The sequence below is a fragment of the Grammomys surdaster genome, unplaced genomic scaffold (genome assembly GCF_004785775.1).
Source record: "Grammomys surdaster isolate TR1022 unplaced genomic scaffold, NIH_TR_1.0 371, whole genome shotgun sequence".
Lineage (NCBI taxonomy): Eukaryota > Metazoa > Chordata > Mammalia > Rodentia > Muridae > Grammomys > Grammomys surdaster.
This window is the reverse complement of record NW_021604790.1, coordinates 925,357-947,613: the sequence shown is the minus strand read 5'-3', so window position 1 is coordinate 947,613 and position 22,257 is coordinate 925,357. Positions and strand designations below refer to the sequence as shown.

At 48.4% G+C, this 22,257-nt stretch overlaps 1 protein-coding gene across 2 annotated transcripts in view; it reads right to left on the bottom strand.

Annotated features, from left to right (window-relative positions):
* Positions 1 to 189: 189 nt before the first annotated feature.
* LOC114632001 (signal transducer and activator of transcription 5A) overlaps positions 190 to 22,257 on the bottom strand; it is a 24,305-nt gene continuing 2,237 nt past the window's right edge. The window contains exons 4-19 of one of the 2 annotated variants that reach the window (XM_028780387.1): positions 21,606 to 21,695; positions 19,645 to 19,819; positions 10,762 to 10,892; positions 10,399 to 10,550; positions 9,831 to 9,986; positions 9,260 to 9,439; positions 8,007 to 8,094; positions 7,807 to 7,929; positions 6,228 to 6,320; positions 5,782 to 5,988; positions 5,168 to 5,262; positions 4,935 to 5,065; positions 4,338 to 4,493; positions 3,728 to 3,779; positions 3,337 to 3,441; positions 190 to 1,586 (exon numbers count right to left, since the gene is read on the bottom strand). In XM_028780387.1, the coding sequence (XP_028636220.1) occupies positions 1,424 to 1,586; positions 3,337 to 3,441; positions 3,728 to 3,779; positions 4,338 to 4,493; positions 4,935 to 5,065; positions 5,168 to 5,262; positions 5,782 to 5,988; positions 6,228 to 6,320; positions 7,807 to 7,929; positions 8,007 to 8,094; positions 9,260 to 9,439; positions 9,831 to 9,986; positions 10,399 to 10,550; positions 10,762 to 10,892; positions 19,645 to 19,819; positions 21,606 to 21,695 (2,097 nt within the window). In that variant the 3' untranslated portion in view covers positions 190 to 1,423. The remainder of the gene's footprint in view (positions 1,587 to 3,336; positions 3,442 to 3,727; positions 3,780 to 4,337; positions 4,494 to 4,934; positions 5,066 to 5,167; positions 5,263 to 5,781; positions 5,989 to 6,227; positions 6,321 to 7,806; positions 7,930 to 8,006; positions 8,095 to 9,259; positions 9,440 to 9,830; positions 9,987 to 10,398; positions 10,551 to 10,761; positions 10,893 to 19,644; positions 19,820 to 21,605; positions 21,696 to 22,257) is intronic. The other variant, XM_028780388.1, reaches the window with a different exon arrangement.

Below are 22,257 nucleotides of genomic sequence, written 5' to 3'. Positions count from 1 at the left end.
GTCCCTGCTTTCCTGGGCATGCAGCCCCTAGCACACACACAGTTCCTTAGCTTTCTGACACTTCTAGGGTGGCAGCACCCTTTGAGATCACAGCAAGGCGAGCAAAGGTAACCAAGCTAAAATGTGAAAACAACTTCAGCTTTAGTGAAAATCCCATCCATCACCAGCCCAGTAAACCAGGAGGCAGACTGGTAGATTGCAAAAACAAACCAACAAAAACTTTATTCAAAAACACTGTTTACATAAATGTGAGTTCTATGTACAAAATATAAAAAGCATCCCTCTGTGCATCCTCTGCTTCCTTCAGAGAGGTTGGAAGCCAGAACTCCTAGACAGCTAGTCCAGGCTACTCCGTCACAGCCTCTTAAGGGAAGAGCTGCTGAGAGGCCTTCCTAGACCACAACCTATGCTGCAACAGTGCAGGGCCTGTTCCAGGTCCTGCCTTTCAGCAGAGTGGACCAGACTGAGCACTTCCGACTGACTCTTCAGACCGTGTTGCTTGCAGTAAGCAGCTGGTCTGTTGCTTTTTGAGTGCTACAGGTCCTCCCCACCCCCAGGTCTCCTACTCCCAGACACCCAGTATTCCCCTCCTTTCTAATAATAAGCAAGGTTGCACACAGGAAAGGAAGAAAGGCTGAGGCCAGATGTGGTTATGCATGCCTATAATCCTAGCACTCCAGAAGCTGAGGCCGGAGGATCATTCATGGACAGCCTGGGATATATGGAGAGACCCTGTCTCAAAAAAGCAAAACAAAAACAACAAAAAAAAAAGCAAGAAGGATGAATCCATATGGAAGGGTGAAGACACTGGGTGGGGAAAGGGAATGGTGGGAATGTGGACAAGGCCATTAGACTCGAGTCCCATGTCCACCCTGGCCCGAGAACTGACACATTCAGCGTTGGCAGCCCTGTCAAACCCATGGCTGCTGTGTTGAAGGGAACAGCTTAAGCGCACTGGGCAGTCAAAGTCCGCAGCCCGTAGTCACCAAAGTATAAAGGGTTACTGCGATAAACCCCAATCTCCCTTTAGAGGGGCGCATCACTCAGGCTACCACATGTGTGAGGACAGGTGCACACCAGTCTGGGCGAAGCTTTTAGCTCAGGAGTAAAACTCCAACTTGATTGCCTAAACCTGGCTCCTCCCTTTTCTAGAATTATTTCACTTAAATGGCCATTGGACAGATAAAGGACTTGGGAGAAATGGGTTTTCAGCAATGATAGGTTCAGCTCTTATACGAGAGGCCCAGGGGGCCCTTGAGGTCTGAACAAAAAGGCCACCACCACATTAGCCACAGACCCAGAACTGTGTGGGCAAGGTGGCATTGTGTATGTGCAAAGCCAAAGGTATGAACAGAGATACTACAACTGACATGGGCTCTTCACATTGAAGGTGGTTTTCCAAGAGAAGCATAGAGTCCAGCATTCAGGACAGGGAGCTTCTGGCAGAGGTGAAGAGGCCAGCAGGTGGGGAGAGGCGGGGGTCGAGACTGTCCATGGGCCGGCGTAAAAGTTCCTCCACGTGCCGGGCAACGTCCATGGTCTCATCCAGGTCAAATTCACCATCTTGGTCAAGGACAGGGTCGGGGCTGGCGAAGAGAGGGATGTTGGAGAAACTGGCAGGTCTCATGGCTCCAAACCCCCATAGAGAGTCCTCAGGTTGCTCCTCACAAAGATCGGAGTCTCATGAGGACAGGACCCGTGGCAGCCTGGCTGGAGCTCCCACCAGGCTGGACCTGGGAAGATAATCTACTTCCATTCATATCTCTTGCTTCATACCATGATCTCAGGGCGTGTTTTCCCCTTGCCTGCACTTGTAAGACAAGGTGACTGGCCACTCACCTATGAGGTTCTTCACTTACATATGCTACCACATGCTTCACGAAGCCTCCGTGGCAGCTTTGGGCCACTTACCACCAATCCTCCAACCATCTTAAGGTGAGAATATGGAACAAGAAAACTTGTTTGGAGCCACCTGCAGCTAGAATCTAGATCTTGGATGGGTGTGGCAGTACAGGCTTTTAATCCCAGCATTCACTGGTAAGGCAGAGACAGGTGGATCTCTGTGAGTTCCAGGCCAGCCAGAACTACATAGACCCTGTGACCCTGTCTTTTTTTTTAAAAAAAGGAAAAGAATTGGACCCTAGGGCTTGAATGACAATAGCCTCACGAAGCTGATCCCTGTGTACAATATGCACCACTAGGAAGAACTCTCAAAGGAGGCTGGCCGGTGGCTCAGTCAAGGGACTGCTTCACAAGCAAGAGGACCTGAGTTAAAATCTGCAGCACCTAAACTGGGTGTGGTAGTGTGTTGTCTGTAATCCCAGCACAGGGGGGTGGGGAAGGCAGACACAGGGGGATCGCTGGAACTCATTGGCCAGCCAGCCTAGACAAATGGATAAGCTTCAGGTTCAGTGAGAGACAGAATCAGAAAATAAGGTGGAAAGTACTCGAGAAATACGTATGGCATTGACCTCTGGCCTCTACATGCATGCATGCATGCATGCATGCACAGAGCTACATGGACCCATAGATATCTACCTTATACATAAATAATAATATAGAGGCTGCTGATACGGCTCAGTGACACTTGCCAACAGATCAATCCTGGTGACTTGAGTTGAATCCTGGAACCCACATAGTGGAAGGAGAGAACTGAGTCACACAAATTATCACACACACACACACTTTAAAACTTAAAAATGTAGGCAGTTCACAATTGCCCGTCCTTCCAGCTGCAGGGAGTCCGATGCCCTGTTTGAGCCTCTGCAGGGTACACATATGCACATACTCACACACACAATTTAAAACTTTAAAAAAAGGAAAAGAATATTAGTCTGTGATTTCCACGAGCTGTCCAACTGCGGGGTGTTACCTCCCTAATCCCAGTCTAGGCCACCAGAGCTTAGAAAGGAAACTCTCCATCATGCGTCCACCTTGTATCCATGCCAACAGCAGCAGCAGCAGCACTGTCTTACACCCTTCTGACAACCTTACATGTAAAGGTTTTGTGTCGCCATTCCTTTTGATCCTAATCCCAATTCCACGGGGTCAGGAACACCTGTTGCCTCTAGTTTGCATGAGCATCTGAGAAAATTTTCTCAGGATCACATAAACTGTACCAGAAAGAGGACTGGACCCTGGTTGTCTAGCTTCCAAATGCTCTGCGCATGTTCCTGGCTGATTTCACCTTCCTATATCTTGGGCAGAGCTACATCCTGGGCCTAGTCAGGATGGAATCAAATCCAGGGGACCTCTGGATGCCTTTGTCACTCAAGAGTCTAGACTGAGGCCCAGCCCCAGTTTCTCCCCATGGACCCCCATAAAATCACAACCTACTTCGGTGGGTACATGTTGTAATGTGCCTGAGGGCACACTACTGGGGAAGGAGCCTGGTCCATGTAGGTAGCACTGGCTCCGGCATCTGCAGATGCATTGACGAACCTGCAAAAAAGAAGCAGAACTCAGCCTCAATGTCCAGAGAGACCAGCGGTACAGACTTGAGGGGAGAGGGGGCAGGGGGTTTGCTAGCATTGCTAGCATCTTCATGTCATTTGGTCAAAGTGTCCCCATTGGGTTCTGGGGCTCAGGTTCATGCAGGCATGAAGTCCTGGATGCCATCCCAGGACAGTTGAATCTTTCCTTCTTAAGAGCTAAGCCACATTTCCCAGTACTGGAGTAAGAAGATAAAGAGGTATTAGAAACCCCAGAGCTGGCTCTGGATACTTACTCAGGGACCACTTGCTTGATCTGTGGCTTCACATATCCGTCAACTGCTTTCGCTGCCGGGCAGAGGCGGGAAGGGGGTTGGGGGAAGAGCAGTGAGCACAACATGCCCTCAGCCTCCTGCCCACACCACCCTGGAGCTTTCAAAGGGATGAGATTTTCCAAGGACTTCCCATAAACCCCTGCTAATGGATCCAGCCTGGGGGTCACTGAGATCCCTGGCTTCAATCCTATCCTCTTTCCTGGTTTCTTTCTGGGCCATTTTGCATGCCTGCCAAGGAACCGGCATCAACAAAATACAAACCCCACCAATGGACCAGACAGATAATTTAACTTGGGGCGGGTTGAGAGGGCACAGAAAGTGGTAAGAGATGCTGGTTAGAGGGGCAGAAAAGTAACACTTCATGGGAATGCCCCCAGCTCCTCCCTCAACTCTTTTGCCTCTTCCTCCACGGATGTAGAATTGAGACCTTAGTTTTCTGCTCAGGAGAAAAGCAAGCTGGGGCAGGTTTCACTTTCTCTCTCCTCAGGTGTGAGCCCTGAAATCCTCCACTCTAGACCCAAAGCCCATAAAGGAGATGGCCCTGTCCAGCCCTCCTGGAAGCAGGACTCACCAAGTACAGGAGTGTAGTACTTGGCAAAGACCTCATCCTTGGGTCGGTCTGGGAACACATAGATGAGGTAGTTCAGGTCCCCCAGCCGGTCGGCCAGGGACCGAATGGAGAAATCCCGCGTGGTGAACGGCTTCAGATTCCAGAGGTTTCGGTCCGCTGCAAAAGGAACAATTTGTTCCAAAAGCAGTCCCCCGCCCCAGAGGGTCATGGGATTTTAGGAAGAAGTGCTTAAAAAAAAAAGTTCAGAGCCTTTCCCAGCATGCACTGTAACTCTAGCCCTCCTGCTTTCTCACTCAAGGGAGCTCATGCTGGAACATTCTACTCAGCAAACTGCATGGAAGGGGTGGGGACGGCATGAAACTTAAGGGTCTCACCAGGTGTCTGCTGTCTGTGGAGTCAGTGGTTTTTGGTTCTTGGAGACCAAAAGTAATGTGAAGAAGAGCCATTTCCCTTCCCACGCCTCCCATACTTTGAGCTCATTTCCTGCCTCTACCGGAAGTGGAAGACGGCTAAGAACAGGGGGGCTCCTGGATACGGGAGTGAGAAAATGGAAGACGGAGCTCATGGGGTTGGAGTGTGGGCCAGATGGGAACTCACGCGAGTCAAACTTCCAAGCAATGGTGATGCCTCCGATTTCCGAGTCGCTGAAGCGCAGCAGGAAGGTCCCATCTGGCTTGTTGATGAGCAGGTCATGGGCCTGTTGCTTGTTCACAAAACCCAAGATGGCCCTGGGTGTGTGGTACATTTGGCGTCATTGCTGGGTAGGCAGGCACCATTCATAGAGCCTTCCACCCTCCTGCTCATCCCGGCCCCGGGGTCCTGCTCCTTACCCATCATTCCAATGGGGCTTATGATGCTTCTTCAGCACCTCCATCACCCCATCGAACCACTGCCAGAAGGTATAGTTCCAGCCAGGCAAGTTCTCCTGTGAGACCCAGGACACCCCAAGTCACAGCAGCCCAGAAGCCTCAGCTCCCACCGTGCCTGCTCCCAACTGTTCTCAGCAGGCCATGAACTGACACCCCCCCACACACTCAAGTCTAAACTTGGGGCCATCCTGAGAGTGAGGACAGAAGCTAAGAAGAATTGTCTGTGCTGGAAAATTCCATCAAGGTCATTCTTGCCACATCCTTTCATAGGGAAAGGAGATGGGGAAACTGAGGCACAAAGGGCAGAGATGACCTAAAAATTAATGGCAGGCTCATGAGTGGATCCCAGCTCTGAGCCCCCTTTATTATCCCACTGTGGGTCACATGACTGAATGTGATGCCTCGTGGTCCCTGTTTGCATTTCTGTGGTCGAAATGTCAACCTCTCCTGATTATGGGGAGTGTGGCTGGGAGTAGAGGATGGGTTGCTAGCCTCAGACAGCGGTAGCCTGACTTCAAGAGAAGTCTGACAGGACCCTGATGGTCTCAGCAGATAGCTGGTGGCCCACCACTCACCCGGTTGAACTGGGACCAGGACACGGACATGCTGTTGTAGTCCTCGAGGTGGTTGCTGCTGATGTTGAACAGTTTCTGTGCCAGGAACACGAGGTTCTCCTTGGTCAAGCCCCGGTTGCTCTGTACTTCAGCCTTGAATTTCATGTTGAGCGCTTCACACAGCTGTGGCCACAGCACCTTGTCAGGCACGGCAAATGGCACCCTGCCCTGAGAGGGAGAGAAGAAAAGAAAGGAAAGAGTGAGGGAGCTGGAAATAAACGAACACACGCACGCACGAGATGTGCTTGAAACTTAGCCAGGCCCTTAGGGCATGCCAGCCAATGGGACAGGCATTCACCTCACCCTGCCCGCCTGACTGTCCAGCTCAGCTCTGGGGCCTAAGGAGTTGGTCTAACCTGAGGACAGTTCTAGGGCCTGCGGGCCAAGGTAGCAGACCCAGAACTCACCGGCTCAGCAAAGGCATTGTCCCACAGCACGGTGGCAGTAGCATTGTGGTCCTGACTGCCATGGACGATGACGACCACAGGTAGGGAGAGGGTCTATGGAGGTCAGAGAGTAAGGGTGGAAGGTTTTCAACACTGTGTGCCCTGTGCATAAGCAAGATGCCCGACCCTTATCGCAAACCCACCGTTCAGCCCAGGCCCTTCCCAACAGGGTTTCTCTGTATAGCTCAGGCTATCCTGGAACTCACTCTTTAGACCAGGCTGGCCTCGAACTCAGAAATCCACCTGCCTCTGCCTCCCAAGTGCTGGGATTAAAGGCGTGCACCACCACTGCCTGGCTGAGATAGATTCCTGCTTTCTAAATTGTCTTTTATTTTTTATTATTATAAGTGTGTGTGTGTGTGTGTGTGTGTGAGAGAGAGAGAGAGAGAGAGAGAGACAGAGAGACAGAGAGAGCACATTGCTACAGCATACACGGGGACATCAAAGGACAATTCTTTCAGAAATCTATTTTTACCACCTACTGTACATTCTAGGGACCAAATTCAAGTTCTCAGGGTCTTAAAGCAAGAGTTTGCACCAGCTAGGCCATCGTGCAAGCACCAAATCTTTGTTTTTAAAGATTTCTCCTGTGCATGCATGTGCTTGCATGTGCACAAATGCCTGTATGTGGACCATATGCATAAAGGTGACTATGGACACCAGAGAGGCTGCCTAATCCCCTGGAACTGGAGTTATAGGTGGTTGTGATCCATCCAGTGTAGGTTCTGTCCTCAGAACAGAACCTGTGGGTTCTTTGCAAGAACATCAAATGCTCTCAGGTGCTGCTGAAACATTTCTCCAGCTCTTTTTTTTTTTAAGATTTATTTTTATTTTATGTTTATGGGTGTTTTATCTACATGCATGTATGTACCCCACATTCATGCAGTACCCATAGAGGCCAGAGGAGGGTATTGGATCCCCAGGAACCAGAGTTACAGACAGTTATAAGCTGTTATACAGGTGCTAGGAATTGAATCCAGGTCCTCTGGAAGGGCAACCAGTGTTCTTAACTACTGAGCCGTCTTGCATGCCCTCCAGCCTTGGGTTTTGTTTTGTTTTTTTTTTTAACAATATTTTGCTTTCTTTTTAAAAATATTTATTTATTTTATGTATATGAGTGCTCTGTCTGCATGTACACCTGCATGCAGGAGGAGGGCATCAGATCCCATTACAGATGGTTATGAGCCACCATGTGGTTGCTGGGAATTGAACTCAGGACCTGTGGAAGAGCAGTCAGTGCTCTTAACGTCTGCGCCATCTCTCCAGCCCTTTTTTGCTTTTTGAGACATGATTTTCCTTGGTAGCTCATGCTGGTCAGAGTCTTACGACGGAGCTTACACCTGCCCTGAACTTGTGGGCTCCTAACTTGACTCCTCCAGCTTGGCTCCTAACTCTGGGGATTACAGATTACAAGTTAGACGGATTATTGCACCATCACACCTAGCTCAAGCTGTAGCTTTCCCATAGGAGTCAGGGAGCCTCGGGCAGGTCCCTTAACTTAGCTGGATGGCCCTCATGGGTGGAGGAGCTGGAGCCTCACCTTCACCTGGAACACCAGCTCATTGCTGCCAACGCTGAACTGAGACTCAAACAGGACTGTGAACTTCTCCTCCGTCACCGACTCTGCACCACGCCTGTCAGCACGCTTGATTCTCTTCAGTGACTGCAAAGCCAGGGATAAAATGGCTACCAAGCCCCAATCCTTGGCAGACCTTCCCTCCGTGGCAGACCGGTCCTCACCATGTTTCTGAAGTGGGCGCTGAGGGTGCCTGTGGCCTGGTGGTACTCCATGACGCAGCAATTGTTCAGGATCTCGCCACTGCACTCACTGCAAAGAGAGAAGAGCTCAGTGTCACTCTGTGGTGCTGAGGTCTAACCCCAGAAAGGGCTCTGTGCACACTAGGCAGGTACAGCATCATTAACTGACATCCCTGAGAGACATGCTTTTAATGAGACCGTCAAAGATGGACAAGCCTCCTGTACCAATCCCTTATGCATTCATTCACCCATTCATTTGTTTGTTCATTCATTCATTCATTCATTCATTCATTCAAGCACTACATGGATAGCTTGTCCTGACTAGTTTCTCCGATCTCTTCCGTTCTCTTACACCTTTCTACATTCTTACAGCTCAACACCTGGTGTTTGCCTGAAAACAAACAATAAACAAACTCCTCTTTCCCCAGCCCCTCCCCCATGACCTTCACTAGCCACTCTCTATCCAACGGTAACCTGATGTTTCTTTGCTTATTTTGTAAGCCGTAATCTCACTATGGGTCTCACTATGTAGCCCAGGCCCAAAACTCTCTAAGTAGATCAGCCTGGACTTGAACTCACAGAGATCCACCTGCCTCTGCCTCCCAAGGACTGGCATCAAAGTAGACACCACCATTGCCAGCTGAGTTTGTTTGTTGTGGGTTTTTTGGTTTTATTTGGTTTGGTTTGGTTTGGTTTGGTTTAGTTTGGTTTAGTTTGGTTTGGTTGGGACAGAATCTCTTTGTTATTCAAGTGGGCTTCAAACTGACTGTGGAGCTGAAGATGCCTTTGAACTGTTGATCTTCTGGCCTTTGCCACCCTAAAACTGGGCATAGACACCCACTCCAGGCTCTAAATGTCAGTTCTCACCACCAGTTACACGAGGCACTGTGTGTGTGCCCGCCTGCCTGTCACAGAGCTGTGCCAGCCATCATAGTTCATTGAACTAAGAATGATCTAAGGTCAGTGGTCCAGTTAGGAAACAGGCAAGTTCCCTTTTGATCACAGTCGTGTACACCCACTGCTCAGCACACATGATAGGACCACATGGCAGTGATAATACATATCAGTACTGGCTGCCCTACTAGGTGTCACACAGGCAAGGCCAGGAAAGCAGAGGGAGAGGAGCGTATTATGGAGAACCAGGGATGAATGAATGACTGGATCGGATGAAGCCTGGGGCTATGCCCACATACGGACCCCACACAGCACTCGTAGAGAGGGACAGGCACACTCACTTGCGGGTGTTCTCATTCTTGAGCAGGGACTTGGCCTGCTGCTCACTGATGATGGTCGCTTTCACCTGCGGAGGGTTCATGTGCACGTTCAGCTTCCCGCCCACCAGCAGGCGCACAGTGGCCGCAAACTTGGTCTGGGTCTTCAGGACCTGAGGAGGCTGCTTCTCGATGATGAACGTGCTGCAGGGGACACAAGTGACCAGACAGTTCCAGATGCTGGCTCAAGGAAGAGAGCCAGGAGGCCAGCTAGGAGGGAGGGGCTTCCTGTGGGACCGAATGGGAGAAGGAAGACAGGCGGAGGAGGGGGCCTGGCCTTGTTCCAGGGGAGGACACAGGGGTCAGAAACAGGTGTGAGGGAGGCTGGAGACTATAGTGCTTCCCTCGGTGTCCCCAACACACACTGGGCCAGGACAGCCACAGCAGCAGAGCTATTGGAGCCTCAGTGGGCGGGTTAAGGGCAGTCGAGCAGGACCAGGGCAGAGCTCTAGGTGTGGACAGCTCCAGGGCCTCAACGTGCCCACCCCCAGGAACTGCCCTGTCCCTCTGAGCACGGCCAGGAGGCAGCAGTCACCTGGTGACCAGGGCTGAGATGATGTCTGTGATGGTGGCGTTGACCTCAGCCAGCATCTCCTCCACGGGGCCTGGGATGGGCAGCTGCTGGCAGAGGTGCTCAGCCCTGCGGATCTGCTGCCGGTTCTGCCAGATGATCTCCGCCAGCTTCTCACACCTGCAAGGAGCCCAGAGCCTTCAAAGGGACGGTGGCTTCTGTTCCAGCCCAGGCCAGAGGAGGAAGATGCACCTCCCAACAAAGCAGCCCCCCAGAAAGGTGCTGGCCTTGGCCACAGCTACCCTGCACAGGCACAGAGCAGAGTCCCACTTTTCAAAAGCAGAAGACTGTCAGGGTGGCCCCAAATTGGAACCAACCAGCTCAAGAGTAGCCCTGCCTTTTCCAAGACACCACTATCCCTTGGGGGAGGTGACACAGGTCTGAGGAGCCAAGTCCCATCAGGAGCCAAGATACTGCTAAAGGGAGAGCTGTCACAGACAGTGGGAATCTGCTGCTCACGCCAATGCAGGGATAGGAGAGGCAGCTGGTGTCCTCGCCAGAGCTGCCCACCCCGCCCACCTCTCACCCTCACCAGGACTGCAGCACGTCCAGGCTGCCCTCGGGGGGACCCCCGTTCCCGGCCAGCTGCTGCCGCCGCTTCCACTGGATCAGCTCATCGTCCAGGATGATGGTCTGTTGCTTGCGCAGCAGCTGCAGGGTCTTCTGGTGCTTTTCAGCCAGCTCCTGTGTGAGGGCACAGCAACTCGCTGGCTCCCGGGGAGCAGTCCTCAGGGCCTGGCCTAGAACCCAGGGCCTGGCCCTCTCACACCCGCTCCACCTCATGGGCACCCCAAGAGAGGGGGGACCTGCTCTCCCAGGCTCTGTCTCCCACCTGGTGCCCTGAATCTCAGGTGACAGAGCTCCCTCCAGGGAAAGGGACACAGGGCCAACTAACCACGCGGTACTGCTGCAGTGTCTGTGCCTCTCGCTGCAGCCAGGTCTCCAGTGACACTTGCTTCTGCTGGAGGGCTGACTCCCTGCTCATGCGCTCCTGGGGGTTCAGCTGGGCCAGCTGGGCAAACTGAGCTGGAGGAGGGGACAGGGCATCATCTCGGTGTCCATCAGGAACCTTATAGTATCTGCACTCATATGATCTGGAGTGAGCACCTCAGTCGGACATCCCATCAGTAACAAGTCAGGGCACCTACGGGCATGAGTGCCCAAGAACGTGCCCTCAGAAGACAACTTCTAGACTGTATTCACAAGCCTCCTGCTGAATCTCCCCTGAGCAGCGGGAGTCAGTGTCCAGAGTGAAGCAGAAGAGGACCCTGCCTGGTGGCCCTTGCCTGCCCCCCATGACTCTTGGCAAGCCTCCCCTCTAGGGCTTGGACATGGGCACAAGTAGCCCTGCTCTTTAAAAGCTTGCTAAAGAGGGGCTGGAAAGGCAACTCTGAGGTTAACAGGACTGGCCACTGTTCCAGAAGACCTGGGTTCAATTCTCTGCACCCACATGGTAGCTCACAACTGTCTGTAATTTCAGCTTCAGGAGATCCAACACCCTCACACAGACACACACGCAGGAAAAACACCAATTCACATAAAATAAAAATAAATCTTTTTTCAAAGAAAGAAAGAAAGGAAGGAAGGAAGGAAGAAAGAAAGAAAAGAGAAGAGAAGGAAAGAAAAGAAAAGAAAATAGAAAAGAAAAGAAAAGAAAATAGAAAAGAAAAGAAAAGAAAAGAAAAGAAAAGAAAAGAAAAGAAAAGCTGGGTGAAAATGGACAAATACCTTGCTTTCCCATGTCTCAGTTTCTCCATTTGTCAAAGGGGAGACTCCTGACACCAGCTCAGTGGGCTATTATGGTGATCGAAAAACTGATGTTACTACAAAGTGCCTGTCGCATGTAAGATCTATGCAGGTTGGTATTAATTGGTGGACAGACGAAGGTTACAAATGAGGTTGACAGAGACAAGCCCCTTTAGCCCCGTCCCTGACATGGGAGCCCCATCCAGAGGCCCTGGCCCTTCCATCTCATCCATCTGCCCCTTGAGTTCAGCAGTGTTTTCTCAGGAGCAGTGTGACTGCATAGTGCCCATAATGCCTGACCAGGGTGGGCCACCATGAGCTCAGCTGAGCACCCAAGTAAGAAGGAAGGAGAGGCAGAGGGACAGACACACACAAGCATTTCCAGGAATGGTGCCATATCTGGGGCTCAGGGCTGGTCTCTGCTGTTGCCAGATGTGGCATTCAGCAGCAGCTGTAGCCAGGTCAGCCTTGGTGAGTGAAGTCTGCCGTTGTTGAGCCCAAGCATAACCTGCATCTCGGCCACCATGGCCACTTTGTTCATGTGCCATTAAGCAGTGACAGGGACGGCTGGGGAAAGAGGCTGACTGTCCACAGAACGGGTCATCTTACCCACGTGATTACTGAACTCCTCCTCAGCTGAAGTCACCTTTGAGTGAGCATTTACATGGGACACAAATATCTTCACCTCCTTTGCCCATTTGAGATATTTATCCAAACACTTCTTCCCCAGATACCTTTCTCACCAATTTTCCAATCGTGATCTTTCCAAGTCCCTGACCATCCAGCCAATCCATTGGCTACATAGCCCATGAGTCAGTGAACAATCGTACATCTGGCCATTTCTCCTACCAAACAGACTGTAATACCATGTGTACTGCCCGAAGTTCTGCCCACTGTGAAGGTTTTCCTTCACCCGGATCTTTCAGGGCTGTCCCTGAAAGGGGTTGTAATGCTGCAGCTGCCCACTTCGGGGTGGTGCCTGCATAATGTGCAGAACCATCAGTAAACTAGGACCTAGTCTTCTCTTCTTCAGTCAGCTGATCGTAGGGAACACCCCACGAGGCTATAGGCGCATGCGTGGCAGCAGATGCCATTGTAACAGGAGTAGAAGCCATAGGCATTTGAGCAGCTTCTTTCTTGGTAGTGGGAGGGGCCAGGTGCAGTGACTTATCTTTCACTTTAGAAGGAGTATCTCTGGATGCCCCACTCACTAGACTTCTAAGAATTTTACTGAGGTAGATGGTCCTTGAATTTTGGTTGGATTTATTTCCCATCCTCTGATACACATATGTGTAACCAATGAGTCCAAAGCGGTTGCTGCTTCCTGCTCACTTGATCCAATCAGCATAATATCACCAATATAGTGCATCAATGTAATATTTTGTGGAAGAGAAAGACAGTCAAGATCCCTTCTAATTGCGTTATTTCTTTTCCTTTTCTTTCTTTTTTTCTTTCTTTCTTTCTTATTTTTTTTGGTTTTTTTTTTTTTTTTTGAGACAGGGTTTCTCTGTGTAGTCCTAGCTGTCCTGGAACTCACTCTGTAGATCAGGCTGGCCTCGAACTCAGAAATCCACCTGCCTCTGCCTCCCAAGGGCTGGGATTAAAGGCATGCGCCACCACTGCCTGTCTAATTAAGTTATGACACAGGGCAGGAGAGTTAATATGTACTTGAGGCAAAACTGTAAAGGCGTACTGCTGGCCTTGCCAATTGCTAGATCAATAGCTGCATACCAGGTACCAGAGATGTGTTAATTTGCTCAAGTAATGAAACTACATCTGGTATAGCAGCCTCAAGATCTCCATACCAAGATTCAGGTCAGAAACTTGTGTCTTCCAGTCTCAAGATCTGGATCACAGGGGTGCCCTCCAATTCTGGATTGTAGTTCATTCCAGATATAGTCAAGTTGACAACAAGGAATAGCCATCACAATTAGCACGATTCTCATAAGGAACAAGGTGAGGGGTGACAGGGTCTCACCATCAGCCGTTGGGAAGCCCATGGGTGGCAGGAACAGGTTGTGAAGTCTTAATACCCATGCGTGCATGTGGGTATGAGCATGTATATGTCGGTGCAGGTGCTTAAGTATGTCTCTCTGTGTGTACATGTATGTGTGTATGTTGTGTCAGAGGTGAGAGTTGACACAAGGATCATAAATCTGAGGAGAGTCCCCAAACTCACTTATTCTCCTGACTCTATTTCCATTGTTGGGGATACCCACAGATGTAGCTCACCATACACAGTTGTCTGTGGTACTGGGAATTGAGTGACTTCTTGCATGTCAGGCAAGTGCTCTACCAGCTGACCTCCATCCTCACCCCTCACCCCAGCATCCTTTTCACATGCGAGAAGAAATCCTGAGACACATGTGGAACAGAGTCATGCAGGGAATACAAACTTGGCTCAACAGCTCAGCCCTGTCAGCTCAGGTCAGCATCAATCACTTTCAGGGTTGAAGCTACCTGCTATCTCCACGGCTGGCAACCCTCCCCTGTGCCACATTAAAAAGACCCTGAATGCTGGTATTTACCACTCTCTTTAGTAGTCCTTGAGCCTCCCTGAATCCTTACTTAGGTTAAGTCAAGAAACTATGCAAACTGGCATGTTTTATTCAAGTTCCTGGCTGCCCTCCGAGAAGCATGTCACACTGACCTGCTCCTTGCCCCAGGGACACACAAGCTGGGACAAACAAAAGCAACACTAACAGCCAGGACAAGCCCATGGGAATATGGTTCTCATCTTCCTGCAGTGTGGTGGGTGGAAGGACTACTGACTAGATTCAGAATGTCCTGCTGGACACAGGATTGCCAATGCCCTGGCCCAAACTCCCTTTCGAGGATCCATTTAGATTTCTCCTGGTCATTTGCACAGGTTTCTGGGAAAGAGGCCAAAAACGATCCAAGACAACCGTTGGGCTCCATTGGAGGAACTGGGTCTTCCCTTCTGCAAACAGATCAGTACTTCATGTTTTGATTTGCAGTGCTGAAGATCAAATCCAGGGCGCCGTGCCTGCCAGCCAAATGTTCTTTGACTGAACTATATTTCCAGCCTTCTGTGCTTACAGTATTGAGCTGGATAAACAAGACAAATTGACATCACACACAGATGAATGCAAACCTCACTCAGAACACGAAGCTAGCACTGTACACAGGCAATGGAAACAGCGCAATTAAAAACGGGTTGTCAGGAGGTGATAGTGCATGCCTGAAATCCCAGCACTTGGAAGACTGAAGCAGTACAAGGCCATTGTCAGGTACATAGGGAGGCTGGGGCCTGCCTGGGCTTAAAAATGGAATAGAACAAATACAAAGCAAAACTCAATAGCATGGTGTCTACATTACAAACCCTTTTTATGTTACAACTAGTCTTGGTACATTATAAATTTTTTAAAAGCATGGATAAAGGGCCAGTGAAATCGCTCAGTGACTCAAGTGTTTACTTGCAAGCATAGGGACTTGAGCGTGCATCCCAGCACCCACATAAAAGCCCAGCATGAAGGTGCTCATCTGAAAGCCCAGCTCCATACAGTGATGGGGGTGAGGTGGCTGGGGGCCAAAGACAGAAGATCTCTGAAGCTCTGTGAGCTACAAAATTACAATGGAGAAAAACTAACGGGACACTAGCTACCAACCTCTGGCCTCCATATGAAGAAGTGCACAAGGACACCAGTGCTCATATGTGCACATGAACACATGCACACATGAACACATGAACACATGCTCACATACACAGAAGAAAAGAAGAAAAGAGGGGAGAAAAGAGAAATTTAGGAATGACCATGATAAACTAGGAATGGCAGCCACCTTTAGTCCCAGCACTTGGTAGGCAGAGGCAGGCGGATTTCTGTGAGTTCAAGGCTAGCCTGATCTACATGGTAAGTTCCAGGATCTTCAAGACTACACGGTAAGATCCTGTCTTTAAAGGGGGGGGTCGTTTCAATAGATGTTCAGCATTTAAAAGTTCTTACCAGAGGACCCCAGTTTGATTCCCAAATTCTGTGTCCTAGCTCACAGCTGCCTGTACCTTCAGTGCGCGCATGCACACACACACATACACACACACACACACACACACTAAAATAAATTCTAAAAAAAAGAGAAAGGAATGAAGGAAGATATGGGCATGACAAAGCACATCTGTAATCCAGGCACTTGGAAGGCTAGAGGATCATGAGTTCATTTTTTTTTTTTTTTTTAGGTTTTTCGAGACAGGGTTTCTCTTGTAGTCCTGGCTGTCCTGGAACTCACTCTGTAGACCAGACTGGCCTCGAACTCAGAAATCTGCCTGCCTCTGCCTCCCAAGTGCTGGGGTTAAAGGCATGTGCCACCACCGCCCGGCGAGGATCATGAGTTCAAAGCCAGCCTAGACTACATGGCACAACCTTGTCCCAAAAGCCAAAAATCAATAAACAAAAAATAAGTAAATAAGAAAAGAAAAAAATCCATAATTGTCAGAATGATTGGTCAGAAAAAGCAAACTAATCATAAGTGTTTGTACCTGTACCTGCTAACACTTTCAAAATTCATAAGGGAAATGCTTACAAAAAGCATTATACAGGTAGCCAATTGCATAATCATGGTGAGATATTTTGATACCTCACTTTTAGTAGTTGATAAAATCAGCTAAAAAAAAAAAACAAAAACCAAATCAAACCAAAACCAAAACAAAAAACCCAACGACCACAACAACAAAATCTCTTTTTAAAATAAAAGGATCTTCAGCCTGGCTACTTTCTGGCCAGCACGGAGACCCAAGTTCCAAGTTCAATGCCCAGGACTCACATTAGAGAAGAGAGCCATCTCCTACAGACTGTCCTCTGACTTTCATATGCCTACAATGGCTTACATGTGTCACAAGCATGTACATAGGCATGTACAAACACACACAATAAAAAAGTGTCATTTTTCAAAATCAAAAGACCAAGATCAATGGTTTTCTGAGAGTCATTTAAGGGACCCCTGGTGAGGACCCAAGACCCTCAGAAAGGACTCAAAGAGATTTCCCTCAGAAGAGAAAATATTTTTCTCAAAATCCTAAGACCTCAATTGCTTTACCATGGTATTTGTTTTGTCTTTTGCTTGAATATTTTTAAACTTGTCAAATTGCATAATGTATGGATAATATACCAACACAACAAAAAGAGTCTGTTCAAATTTTTTTGAGTTTTCTTACTGTACAGTATCAATGTTGCATACCCTAAGGACAAAAATCATTGCAAATGAATCTTAAATTTTAACCCGTAACTTTGTGATTGGGAGTAATAATGGCTTTTTAATTTTCTTATTTTAAAATAATTTGAATTTTTCTCTTTGATAATTTTACACACACACACACACACACACATGCACACACATGCACACACACGGTCATATTTACCCTGCCATGTTTTTTGAGTGGGGGATGTGGTTTCCTTATGTATCCTAGGCTAGCTTTAGACTCCTCATCCTCTTGCCGAAAGCCCTTTTCCAGTGCTGAGATGATAGATAAGCCCCTCCATGCCTCAGTCTTCTATTTTTTTGTTTTTGAAACAGGATCTAATTTAGCCCAGACTGGGATGAATTTTCTGTATAGCTGAGGATGACCTTGAACTTCTAATCCTTCTCCTTCCGACACCCAATTACTGGAACTACAGGCATGGGTCACCATGTTCAATTTATGCAGATTGAACCCAGGATCTTTTCATTCTGGGCAAGCAATCTACCAGCTGAGCTATATCCCCAGCAAGAATCTTCACTCTTGATATCTTAACAAGTGTACGGTGGAATTTTCCAGAGGCTACAAGACATTACCACAGATTGAAAGCAAGACACAGCTATCTTTTATCAAGGCTAACATGAAGGAGATTTGCAAATATAGTCATGCATTGCTTAAGGATGTGGATATATTCTGAGAAATGCATCGTTAGGGGATTTGTCACTGTGTGGATAACAGAAAAGTTCACAAATTAGATGTCATGGCTCACTACGTACTTAGGCTATGTGGTATGTAACATATAGCCACGTTCCATTGAAGACCAATGCATTGTTGTGCAGTACATGACTATCTGAAAGTCACTCTGGCAGGAATAGGAGTGGTGCACGCCTTTAATCCCAGCTCTTGGGAGGCAGAAGCAAGCAGATCTCTGTGAGTCTGAGGTCAGCCTAGTCTACAGAGCGAGTTCCAGGACAGCCAGAGCTACACAGAGAAATCCCATGTGGAAAAACCAAAGGGGGTGGGGGAAGCCACTCTGTTCTGTTCTACTCACTAAGTTTGACTTTGGAAAATCTGTAGTATTTTTTAAGACTTATTTATCATATATGTATATTGTAGTTGTCTTAAGATACACCAGAAGAGGGCATCAAATCCCATTACAGATGGTTGTGAGCCACCATGAGGTTGCAGGGAATTGAACTCAGGACCTCTGGAAAAGCAGTCAGTGAGTGCTCTTAACCACTGAGACATCTCTCCAGCCCCCTTAGAGTAATTTTTTTTTTAAAAAAAATTCTCCTTTTATGGTTACATTACCAAATTTCTGCTTTCTTTGTTGTTGTTTAAAGAGATAGCCATGCCGGGCCGGTGGTGGCGCACGCCTTTAATCCCAGCACTTGGGAGGCAGAGGCAGGCGGATTTCTGAGCTTGAGAGTTCGAGGCTAGCCTGGTCTACAGAGTGAGTTCCAGGACAGCCAGAGCTACACAGAGAAACCCTGTCTCGAAAAACCACAAAAACCACAAACAAACAAACAAACAAACAAACAAGAGATAGCCATATAAAACACATTGTTTTCAAGCACACAAGATGTAAGACAGAGCAAATTCGAGGCCATATGAAAGTCTCAGTAAAGTTGTAAGCTCTGAGAGCATACGGAACATATTCTCTAGTCAAGGTAGAGTTCAATAAAAAGATAGTATCAAGGCCAGTAAAAGTGCAACATCAAAACATAGCAGACAGATGGAAATCAGACAATGCATTTCTAAACAAAGCACAGGTGAAGAGATTAATCATGAAAGAGATTAGAAATATTTCAAAGAACAGTATGATCACACATAGCATCTTCAAAAGCACAGGATACTATAAAGTAGTTTGTAGAGGAAGATTTATATCTTTGAAAAATATACATAGAGAGAGCATGAAGTTTACTCTTTCCATGCCTTGAATCTCTGTACTCAGGAGGGCAAGGGCAGGTGGATCTCTGGGAGTTCGAATCTAGCCTGGTCTACATATATTGAGTTCTAGGTCTGCCAAGGCTACATAGCAAGATCTTGTCTCAACAAAATAAAAATCACTCTTTCTTACAGTTTCTGTGACAGATATAATATTTTATGTAGATAAGTGTATATAAATATATGTAGTTGGGTTTTGATTGTACATTTATATAACTCAGTACATACAAAAGTACTAAAATCCACAGCTAAGTCTCTATCTTAGGAAACAATTGTTTCTTTCCACACACTGTTACTGTAACAGCCACTGATAAACTACAGCTAGGAGACAGCAGAAAAATTTCAGTCACCCTGCCTCTAGGACCAGGTCCCCTTTAGAGTCTCAAGTAGAACGAAGACTGGTATGAGTTCTTCTCAGCCCACTCAACCAGCAGACTCCATGATAAGTGCTCCTTCTGATTGGGGCACACTTGATCCATATCTTTTTGTTTGCTTACATTTCACTGACTACATGAGTCTAGGGGGAGACTCTTGGTTAAGAAGATAACAGGGGTTTAGGACCTATCTCTAGTTAAGATCTGGTCCTTCGACTTACAGGCATCCTAGGCCAAGTTATTTGTTCTCTTTAACTGTTCCTTGTAAAACAAAGACATCAAGCTCTGCCCTCTGCGGGTTCCTCGTGAGGTCCCCTTGTATGCTGCATGCAAAGGGCTTAGCTCAGCACCTGGACCACAGCAGAGGCTCAAAGCCCCTGGAAGCCATGATGAATCTTACTAGGTTTTGGGTAGAGTGCCCAAAGGATAGTGAGCCTCCTCTCCTGCTAGAGATCACAGAATGTTTCTCCCTCCTACCTATGAGATGTTCACAGCATCCTGGATCCTGTTCCAGCCTCACCTTGGATCCGCAGGCTCTCCTGGTACTGGATGATGAAGTACTCTTGGGTCTGCTGCAGCTTCTTCAGCTCGTTCTCCGTGTCCTGTGTGATCAGGCGCAGCTCCTCAAACGTCTGGTTGATCTGGAGGTGCTTCTGGGACATGGCGTCAACCAGGACACCAGCAGGGGAGCTGCACTGGGGACAGAAGAGGTTGAGTGAGCTGGGTGGGCAGTGGTGGGGTACACATAGCTTTGAACCCAGTACTTGGGAGGCAGAGGTAGGTGGATCTCTACGAGTTCCAGGACAGCCAGGGCTATGCAGAGAAACCCTGTCTCAGAAAACCAAACAAATAAGGATAGAGTCAAGGAAAGTGATGAGAGCTGTGTGTCAGGCAGAAAGAAGGGGACCAACACCAGACCCCCCAAACTCCAAATCTGGGATTAGAAGGGAGGGCTAGAGGATAGTCAGTGCCAGAATTGGAGCAGAAAGGAAAAGGAGAAGTTAAACAAGGGGCCTGGCAAATAACGGAGAGTCTGCGGCGGAAATTTCCGTGTCCAATCTGGTTTACACTAGAGAATATGGAGAGTCCATCAAATCTCCTTCAGAGAAACTAGGAGGGAACACTGGCAGGCATCACATGATCTCCCTAAGGATGATCAATTCAATTCCTCAAGTCCATAGTTATCAGTTGATGCAATGCCACTGAGCACGCTAAGTGCTGGGGACAAGTAAGAGACGGAACCCATGCACGTACACAGCCTTTGCATCCTCACACCTGGAGGGACAGGGAAAGAGGCAAACCTGTCACAGGAGGCATCCTGGAGACCCCTAAGATAAAGTGACAGACAGAGATATCACAAATGTCTCTTTGAATTTCGCCATGCCCACAACATCTGGTTGAGAGGCAACCATGTGTTCAGGGACTTTCCAACAAAGTGTTCTCAAAATAAAATCCGAACTCCTCGGCCCGGCTTTAGCCAGCCTGGCAGGTGGCCTCTGTGTCATCCCAGCTTGCCTGTTGCCAAAGCGCAGCAGGTATGTGTGCTTTTCTGAATCTGTTCCTTCAACCTCAAATACGCCTGCCCCAGGGCCCTTGCAGTTGGTATGCAATCAGCCTGGAGCATTCTGGCGGCAGATCTTCCTGAGACAGTCACTTCAACCCCGTATTGTAGACACAGAGTTTCTCAACCCAGGTGAATTCTTTTGTGTGATTTATAGGTGACTCTGCAATCTCAACAGTTCGGGGATGTGGAACTGGGCTGGGGGGGTGCAGTGCCTGGCTCTGGAGTCCGTGCCCATTGTAGTACTCCACTTGGTTCTCTTGCTGTGTTAACTGCTTGCAAGTCTTCAGCCATAAGGCATCACTGACACCTTCCTGCCCCAAAGTGTCCATCCTCAGCATGCATACACATCCATTTAATCCTGAGGATAACCTTATCATGAAAGCACTATTACTATAGCCATTTTACAACAGTGGGAGCTGGGGCAGCATTGGTAGAGCACTTGCTTAGCAGGTTCGAAGCCCTGGGTCATCATTAGCAGCCAGGAAAGGAAGAAGAAAGAAAAGAAAGCAAAAGATGAAAAAGAAGCTGGAGAGATGGCTCAGCATGAAGAACATGTATATTTGCTCTTGCAGAGAACCCAAATTTAGTTCCCAGCACTCATAGATAGGCAGCTACAACTACCTGTAGCTCCAGGGGATCTGATGCCTTTAGTTTCCAAGGTCACTTGCACAGGAGGTTAAAAAGTTAAAAGTAAGGTAAATCTTACTTTTGAGGAAGGCAGAGAAAGGGAAGGAAATGAAAGAAAAGAAGAATTAGAAGCTTAGCGAGCCAGGGACTGGGCCCAGGGGGTCACTCTGTCCACAGCCTGATATACACCATCTCTCCTCTTAGCCACATTACATAAACACGGTGGGATCTAGAGAGGAAGTCATGTGAAGGCCTCCCCATCTCTTCCCCCCACGCCTACAGACACTCACATTGTTGGCTTCTCGAACCAGCCTCTGTTCATTGTACAGAATGTGACGGATACAGCGAACCAGCTCCATGGGACAGCGGTCATAAGTGTTCTGAAAGAGGACACAGGAACCACCAATGGCCACCTGGTTCTGACCACGCTGGCTTCCTTGCTGTGCCCATTCCCTCCTCTCTCCTAAGGCTCAGTTTTTCCTGGGGAGCCCCAGGATTATCAGACACCTCCAACTTTCCTTTGACCCCGCCTCCCAGAACTTCTTACTAGGTTTATAGTGATTTAGAAACTCACAGTCCACAACACAAAGCGCTTCCAACCTCATACCAGCTTTGACTCTCTTGAGCATGGAAATCCTACGACAGAAACTCAAACTGTTCTCAAGTCATGGATGGGAAAATTGATGTTCAGATAGGCTAGGCATGTGTCCTGAGGCAAATGAGAGAGACGGACAGACAGATGGAGACAGACACAGAGACAGAAAGACAGAGACACAGAGACAGAGACACAGAGAAAGAGACAGAGACACAGAGAAAGAGAGAGAGAGACAGAGACAGACAGACACAGAGAGACAGAGACACAAAGAAAGAGACAGAGACACAGAGACACAGAGACACAGAGAAAGAGACAGAGAGACAGAGACACAAAGAAAGAGACAGAGA